Below are 9,263 nucleotides of genomic sequence, written 5' to 3'. Positions count from 1 at the left end.
CCTTTAGGTTGTCAAGGGTACTATCAGCTCCTTCCCCACGTCTCCATGAGCATGGGAAGGTGTAGATATGGCTCTGTAGCTCTCTCTCACTCTCTCTCTATCGCTCTCTCTCTCTCGCTCGCTCGCTCGCGCTCTCTCTCTCGCTCGCTCGCTCGCGCTCTCTCGCTCTCTCTCCAGGGCTGATCGGTGCGGGGATGATGAGTGCGTGACCTCGCCGATTTTTTTGCCAGTTGCGAAACGAACGAAGAGGAAGAGGAGGAGGAGGAGGAGAGACGCACGGAACGGGGAGAACGGAGCTAAACAAGCAGAGGAGAGAGGAGGAGGAGGAGGAGGAGGAGGAGGAGGAGGAGGAGAGGGGAGAGAGAACAGAGAGAGGAGACGAGGTGCGGAGATCTGCTCGGCGCGGGAGGCAGAGACTCCGTTGACTTCCCTCACTCGGACTCCCAGAATGTTCTTGGTCCGTGACCCGTCTCGACAACGCGGAAACCCCTGACGAGGCTCGCCCGCGGACGCTAGCCCAGATGATCACTCTCTCCGCTGACATGGACGAGTCGTCGTCGCTGCTGGATTTGCTGGAGTGCTCGGTGTGCCTGGAGCGCTTGGACACCACGGCAAGGGTGCTGCCGTGCCAGCACACCTTCTGCGCCGCTGCCTGGAGAACATCGTCAGCTCCAGGAACGAGCTCCGCTGCCCGGAGTGTCGCATCCTGGTGGACTGCGGCGTGGACGACCTGCCGGCCAACATCCTCCTGGTCCGGCTGCTGGACGGCATCAAGCAGCGGCCGCTGCGAGGGAACGGCGGAGCCGGCGGCAGGCACTCGCTGCAGGGGTACGCCGCCGGGATCGCTGCGTCTCCCCCGGGCGGCGGGGGCAGGGAGCTGCCCGTGGCCACCAGGAACTCCCCGGTTAAGGTATGACATCTAATCACTACGTTATACCTGTGCGCCTGGTAGTGGCGGGACGTTTAGAGCAGCGTCCAGAGGCGCCTCCAGTTGGGGGTTGCTGCATTGGTGGCTGCGCTCTCGAGTTGCATCTGGATCTGCACTTGTGCTGCAGGGACAGAGCTGATAACTGGGACAAAGACCCAAAAAAAGACGTAGAGAGGAGCCTTCAGTACAGAGGAAGAGTTATGGGTGGGGTGGGGGTGGGTGCACATTTTTTTTGAAGTTACCGTCGCAGAAAGAGGTGGTGGTGGGGGATGGTCACCTGTGTGTGTCGTTGCTGAGATGCTACAGCGAGCCAGCAGGTCACCGCAGGCTGCAGCGGTGCAGCTTTCGTAACGCTGACGTCTCAGCCAAACACACTGCTTGTTTCACTTGCTGCTGCACCTGGTGTGTGTGTGTGTGGGTGTGTGTGTGTGTTTTGACAACTATGGATTTCATATGTGGAGTTGCGAGTAAGCTGCCGAGGCGTGGGCGACGCCCTCCACACTTCCGTCAAGTTGGAGCGGGTCGTGACCTTCCACTAAACCCAGACACAATGCAGGTGATGTGGCTAACAAAGGAAATGCCATCTGCTCCCATGCCGCCCCCCCCCCCTAGTTCAGTCAAGCCTGTTACGTGTTGGCCCCCATTTAACGGCCCGCCATTGATTGAAGCGGTGGACTGCTTAACGGTGATGAAGTGCGGCCTCGGCGAGCAGTCGCTCAGTCGTTGAGGTGAACGATCCAAATCCTTGGTGGCCTGAGCAAGTAACGCCACAGTGCAGCTCGGCTGCAGGGCGGTTTTAACGCCAGGCCTCGATAAAGAGACGTTTTACAATCTGTCCGACAACACGTGGGAGAATGCATCTACTTTTGGGCATGGTGAAATAGAGCCGTACACAATTAAGAGTGTTTGGACACACTGAACACAAGTAATCCTGCAAATAGATATGTGTATACAGTGAAGTGGTCGTGTATGGCCATGTTGCATGTTTGCATGCATGCAATGCATGCATGCAAACATGCATGCAGCGATGTTGTCCAGAAATCTTATTTTCATATCACTGGTGCTACATATATGTGTATGTATGTATGTATATGTATTTGTATGTGTGTATATGTATGTATGTATGTATGTATGTATGTATGTATGTATGTATGTATGTATGTATGTATGTATGTATGTATGTGTGTGTGTGTGTATGTGTGTATATATGTATATATATATGTGTGTGTATGTATATGTATATGTATATGTACATACATACATACACATATATATAAATATATATACATACATACATACACACACACATATACATACACACACACACATATATATATATATATATATATATATATATATATATATATATATATATATATATATAATATATATATATATATGGTGGTTAGTGTGGTCACCTCACAGCAAGAAGGTCCTGGGTTCTAGTCCAACCTTGGGGTGGTCCCGGGTCGTCCTCTGTGTGCAGTTTGCATGTCCTCCCCGTGTCTGCGTGGGTTTCCTCCGGGGGCTCCGGTTTCCTCCCACAGTCCAAACACATGTAGGTCAGGTGAATAAGCCGTCCTAAACTGCCCCCTAGGTATGAATGTGTGTACCTTGTTTTTCTATCCTACTTGGGGCATTTGGTCCCCATTAGGATAGAAAACCCAGTAACCACCTAACGTGCAGGGGCCACTTTATGGGACCCCACGAGTAAAGAGGTCTGTTTTAGGGTTAGGACTTGGTTTAAGGGTTAAGGTTAGGATTAGGGTAGGGTAAGGGTTAGGGTTAGGCATGTAGTGTGTGTGTGGGGGGGGGGGGCTGTGTGATGGCCTGGCGGCCTGTCCAGGGTGTCTCCCCACCTGCTCCCCGGTGACTGCTGGGACAGGCTCCAGCATCCCGCGACCCTGAGAGCAGGATAGGCGGTTCGAGACTCGTACTTTGTGTTGGTGTTTATGGCTCGGTCATGCTTTTTTTGAGCAGTGATGTGAAATAAGGGATTTTTCGGAGGACGCCTGAAAAATGCGTGTGAATGCATGCGAGCGCACACACAACGGACGCACAAGCACACATGCACACTCACTCCTCAGACGGCCAGTCTGTGTTGGGATTAGGTGCCATTGTGAAACTAAGCCACCACTGTGAACACATCTTTTACTACCAGTGAACACACACACACACACACACTTACAAAATCCAGTCAACACCCCTCACCTAACAGGCACACATTACAGCCCTCTCATCTGTCCCAGTTCTTCTCCCCTATTCCCTGGGACCCCATTCTGCCGATAAAAGTGTGAATTAATGCGCCTGGCTGCAGCATCACATGCGCATTCTGCTGCACATGCGAGGCAGAGGGGTGAGGGTGCAGGTTTTGCGACATAAACCACATTTCCCCTCGGTTCACATTCACAGACACGTTCACAGAGTGCGTGCGCAGACTCGCCGTTTTGTCCCGCACTTATTTGAAAGAGTCAAACGGGTCGACGTGGAACTGTCTATGCTACATAGCACAAGGGGGGTGTTGGTCGCTTTTATAGCTTCGGGGAATAGGTGGGACGACCTTTAGGCCTGTGGGGATGGAGAAGGTGCAAACATGCCGTGTCAGCCAGAAGACCGGCCTCCCTTTGCAGCCTCACTAGCGCCTCCGTTTCTGCTCTGCTGGCCTCTGTGGGACACTGTCCACCTCTCCTACGCCAGGTTCTTCCTTAAAGACAAGACCTTTGCATTAAATCTAGACACCTATAGCCAAGGGAGGCCGGGGGAAAATCCAATTTTCCGGGTTGGTCTCGTTCAGTTAATCAGCCAGTTGGCCATGTCACTGTCATATAAAGCCTGGCTCACTCACAGTGACTGGAATATAGAGCAGGAAATGTCCTATTTACTACTTCCTCGTATATTACCCCCCATTTCCTGTCTACAGTTGAATCCGCTGAGTGTTCGTAGCCAGGTAACGAAGTTGTCGATGAAGAAAGTACAGACTGGTCCTGCTTCCAGTACAAGAAAAATGTGCCACCACACAGGATATGAAGGTAGCCAGTTCTTTGATACACCATGTGGTGACACCTGGACACATCGTCACCTAGGAACCCTGGGTCATCAGGTGTTTCGGGTCTTAACATCAGACCCTCTCACCCGAGTGACCCAACCGGGGGTGATCAAGCCCAGACTTGTGGCCTCATGGTGACTTATGGACCCCGACTTGTTGACTCATGGTGTAATGTGCTATCTGGATGGTAGTGCATTACGCCACATGTCACCCCTCGTTCCCCAGAGCCAACCGGGAGCCTTTTCAGAGGCTTTCAAGATGTTCCTAATGGCTCTTCTTCTTTGCGCCCACAAATCCCCAAGAGTCCCAGGACCCAGTGTAGAGACTGGCCTGCAAAGCTCCTGCAGATCTGCAGTAGTCTTGGTGGCCTGTTGTTTCTTGACGCCGAACCTCTCCGAAGCGATGCTCGTTATTAAGGACCTCTCCGAAGCGATGCTCGTTATTAAGGTGCTCATTGTCTGGAGCCTCTGGTCTGCACCACCTTTGGCTGTTGCTTCAAAGGTTGCATCCACAGCTTCGTCGAATCGGTACCACACTGGCTCTTTGTTGGTGGCAGGCCACAAAACCTGACAAAGTTCTGATGGTCTACTTTAGGGTGTAGATTGTGGTGCTTGGAGGTTCTGGGCACTGTGGGGGTGTTTCCAGGCCTAGCTCCTCCTCCTCCGCCTCACCATGTGCTGTATCAGGTATATACACTCTGTGTTGCACCACTTGCTCCTTCCTCAAGCAGCCCGTGTTGGTCTGGTGGATCTTTAGACCTGCTGGGTTTTTGCAGACCTTGCTGCATCTGCAGACTGCACTCGTAGTCATTTGCTCATTAACTTGGGTCATTACCAGTATATCCATCCATATGGGTGCTCACGCCCCCCCCCCCAAGCACCCCTGGGGGTATTTCTACAGCCACATCATTCTACAGCTACATCATCACTGTGACTATTACACTGCGTGTGAAGACATTTTTAGATACGTGTTTTATTTAATTTTGCAAGTGATATGGTTGTTTTGAATTGTGCAAGTGCAAATAAGGGGGAACTATATTTCTGCGGCTGCAACGATATCCCTTTCACTGCTCACACCGAGTCTGAGTGTTTCAGCATCGGCTGATACCGAGTACTTATCCGACCCATTGACTTTGCTGAACAGTACAGACTTAGACCATTAGTTAGAGTAGAGTCGAGTAGACTAGAGGAAAGCTTTAGTGTCCCCAAGGGCCAATATGGCTTACAACAGCAGTCAGTAAGAGTTAAATGGCATCCATACAGTATAGACACGTATGCGCATGAAAAAACAAGTACACAGTTAGCGGTGACATCACCGTTGTCGCTGTCACTTATCACCAGAACCATCAGAACCAGAACCAGAGCCATCAGAGGTAAGAGATAGATGAGTCACAGTTCCATGACTGGTGGAATAAAAGTGTCGGCGTCCCCAGTAGGGTGGAGAATGTAAAGGGTACCGGGTGTCAGATAAGATGCCTCAGCTTCCTGTGGGGCTCTGACTTGGTCCAGATCACTTTACGGCACACATTCACCAGTTCTCCCAGCATGCAGATCATACGGATGTTAAAACTGACAGAACACAGGAAGTATAGAGGACGTCCAGCAGAGACTTGTCAACGTTAAAATCTCCGAGCTTCCTTAAGAAAGACATTCTCAGGTTTGCCTTTTTTAAAAATAGCTTGGAGTCAATGGGCACAACGTTTGAGACTGAATCAGTATTTTCCACGAATTAAGAACTACAGGTTTCCATGTGGCAAAAAAAGAGAAAAAAACCAGTAAATGAGGCCATGATGCCTTTATTAACGAGAAGTTACTCGTGGATTTGGGTGTTGCGTTTTAGCCTCGGGCCAACTCTCCATTAAGCATGGTATCTGATACCCGCATCCATATTCAGTACATACACAGTTCTCTACATTTTTGCATAGCTGGGCATATGAGGCTGCCCTCCCTGAACGGCACACAAGGAAACAGCTGCTGGGCGGAGGGGAGAAGTCCTTCTGAGCCAAGTGGGCACTAATGAAGCCATTTGCCATCTCGTCGTGCTGGCTTCTGCAGGCCAACTGACGGTCAGATTAGCGGCTATTTCTAAACTGATGTGGACCAGCCCATCCACTACTTCCACTTTAAGGACTGAACATGGATTCTTTAGGGTCACCGTGGGACAGAGAGAGGCAGGAACCGCAGCAAAGACCACCGTATCTCCTCCCCTACCTGTATTGATCTGGGCGGGCCGTGGCATCAGCCGAGGTTACAGAGGAACGCACAGGGGCGACGGCAGCACCTCTTTCATCTGGACATGAGACGTCCGGTCTACCTTGTCATCTGACCCGCTGTGTGTAGGAATGTGTGTTTAACGGGGTCTAGGTAATAGCTCGTTACAAATCCCTATAATGAGCCTTTGTTTCTTGGCATTATGAGGAGGACGCGTGTCCGTTCAGAGCATGCGTGCCGCTCAGGGAATACAAGGCTTCTCTTGTATCTAGGCGAGTATGTCTTCAAGGTACATTTCCCAATTTCAACTGTTACAATATCATGGTGAATAATACACACACAAACCCACAAACACACACACAGGCACTCACTCGGATTAAGAAGTGCAACCGGGGGCATACGGCTAGTGTAGCGGTCTATTCCGTTGCCTACCAACACGGGGGTAGAGTCAATTGGCCGTGTCTGCGGGTGGGAAGCCGGATGTGGGTGTGTCCTGGTCGCTGCACTATAGCGCCTCCTCTGGTCGATCAGAGAGCTTGTTCAGAGGGAGAGGGAATAGCGTAATCCTCCCACTCGCTACGCCCCCCCCCCCACCCCCATGGTGAAACTCCTCACTGTCAGGTGAAAAGCAGCGGCTGGCGACTCCAAATGTATCGGAAGAGGCATGTGGTAGTCTGCAGCCCTCCCCGGATCGGCACAAGGGGTGGAGCAGTGACCGTAATCCACGGACTTCCGGTTTCTACTGCAGCGGTCATACCAGTTTCCTGCTTGTTGGCGCGTGCTATTGACAATGGCATATTTTTCGCGATGCCTGCAAGATTTACCACGGATTAATGTCGACGACATGCACAGAATTGTCAACAAACTCACCGGCACCTCCCAGCAAACGGGTGGAAAGTTTCCACTTGTATTCTGTAGCGAATTCAGGGGGCAGCTAGGGACGCCGCATCCGGGACGCGAACCCGTGGCTCCCACACCGCAAGCGACTACGTTAACCAGTCGACTAAAGGGTCCGAACCCTAAGCCCACGGCTAACGTGTCTACTTATTCGTGTACGTTACAATGTCAAGTTACGTCCGCATGGATGAGAGGACAGACGGACGGGCGGAATTGTGGACGTAACTTGATATTGTGGGAACTGCAGGAACGTAGAGACGGACACGTTCTCACTGACTACACGAACGCGTGTGCCATTTATTCCTCCGTACAAAATCACAACGCGAGCAACATCGCGCTGCTCCAACCGTCATCGTCCTAGCTCCGCCCCGTCAACCCGGGGAACCCTTTCTTAAAGGGCCCGTGTCCACCTAACCACAACGTCAACCGGTTATGGTGACTTGTGCCCTTTAGAGCCTACGTAATGATGACGTCAGCCGGAGGCAAAGCAAAGCCCGAAGCGTTGACGTTAAATACGAACCACGCCCTCAGGCGAGCGTACGTCATCTAGCTCAGTGTTTCTCAACCGGGGGTCCGCGGACCCCTAGTGGTCCGTGGTGTAATTGCAAGGGGTCCGTGAAAATGAAATATCTTTAAAAAAAAAGATCCTATGACATTTATAGAAATAGGATTATTTTACTCAGATGTGACTGAGACCTTTATCTACCTAAACTATAAAGGGTAACAGGACTTTTTTCTCTAATTACCTCTGTTTCACAAGTGTAATTTGTTGTATTTTAATAAGAGATCTCGCTCCCGTTTGCATTTTTAAAAGTTACTGCATAAAAATTCTGTTTTGTTACATATATCTGAAAGTTACACCGCGGACCACTAGGGGTCCGCGGACCCCCGGTTGAGAAACACTGCGCTAGTATGTACAACTTGAAACACTTTGCCAAAATTGATTTTTTTTTTGCTGTTTTGGCTTCTATAGGGACCAAACTAACAGAAAATGAAGGGTGCCAAATTTTCTGACCCCCCACCCCTCAATTCTGGGGGGCCATCTATTTTGGGACCTCCCAGGACAGTGAAATAGAAGACCGCCTGGGACTACTCTCACTAAAATGGCTGTAGAATTGTTATGCTTCACTTGTATAACACCAAATATGGAGGAGATGCAGTTGAGAAGTGGCAGAACCGATCCAAATATCCGTGGCCTGCTGGTAAATGGTGGTACTGATGCTATTCACACTCAAATTGTAGCTTTTGTTTAGGCGAACCTAAAAAATTGAATTTCTGCTGTAGTTTATCTGCAGTCCTTCTGTCCTGGTGGAGGGTACAACTAATCTTCCACTTGAAGTACATTTCCCCAGGTGTTACCTATACATAGACACCAGAATTGTGCGTCCGGGCCCTGTACTTGCGGAGCTATTACTGAATTATTTTGGGCATGTAATTTCGGGCGAAAATTCAAAAAAATTGCCTGGGGCTGAAGTGGTTTTTAATGTCCAATTTTTATAATATCATAGTTTGTTTTGTAGGTTTTCAAATATTCTGAGTTGATTTACAACACTATTAAAACAGCTAGAAGAGTATTTGTCTGACTTTTGGTTCCTCACCTGGCACACCCCGGGCTGACCCTTGTGCCTATCCCATTCATCATTACTCTCCTCTTTCCACTCCTGCTCTTTTCTTGGCCAGTATAACTCTTACACTTATTTTTTATAGGGCACCCAGTGACGAGTAACACTTTACTGAAGGTGTTGACCGTTCTGGAAGACATTCCTGCTCTGACTCTGGAAAAAATAAGGGTTGAAATGTGGCCATTGTAGCAAGTTTTTTTTCTTCTTCACGTATTGAACCATCTATTTTGGATAGGGGGGCGCTCAGAAAGGGGGTGGGGGGGGGTCTAAAAATTTGGCACCCATCATTTTCTGACAGTTTGGTCCCTATAGAAGCCAAAACAGCAAAAAAAAAAATCAATTTTGGCAAAAAAATCCTACGGGAGTACAATACCATACTGCACCAGCAGGTGCAAGTGTGTCGACAATTGTGTGCACGTGGCCGACACACGTGTCCGTGCTAAATTCTGCAGGCATCGCGAAAAATATGCCGTTGTGGTGACCCACATCTATATAACGAGAGACATTCGCCTAAGCGGACGGTGTACCTTTAAGGGAAGAGGCGAGGGGGTCAAATAATG

At 49.9% G+C, this 9,263-nt stretch overlaps 1 protein-coding gene across 1 annotated transcript in view; it reads left to right on the top strand.

The window, feature by feature from the left end:
* Positions 1 to 426: 426 nt before the first annotated feature.
* LOC130121135 (E3 ubiquitin-protein ligase SH3RF3-like) overlaps positions 427 to 9,263 on the top strand; it is a 178,207-nt gene continuing 169,370 nt past the window's right edge. The window contains 2 exon segments of the mRNA XM_056289986.1: positions 427 to 642; positions 645 to 910. Coding sequence (XP_056145961.1) covers positions 522 to 642; positions 645 to 910 — 387 coding nt within the window. The 5' untranslated portion in view covers positions 427 to 521.

This window comes from Lampris incognitus, chromosome 11 (genome assembly GCF_029633865.1).
Source record: "Lampris incognitus isolate fLamInc1 chromosome 11, fLamInc1.hap2, whole genome shotgun sequence".
Taxonomy (NCBI): Eukaryota; Metazoa; Chordata; class Actinopteri; order Lampriformes; family Lampridae; genus Lampris; species Lampris incognitus.
Note: the sequence above shows the minus strand (reverse complement) of the source record. Positions and strands in the feature narration are given on the sequence as shown.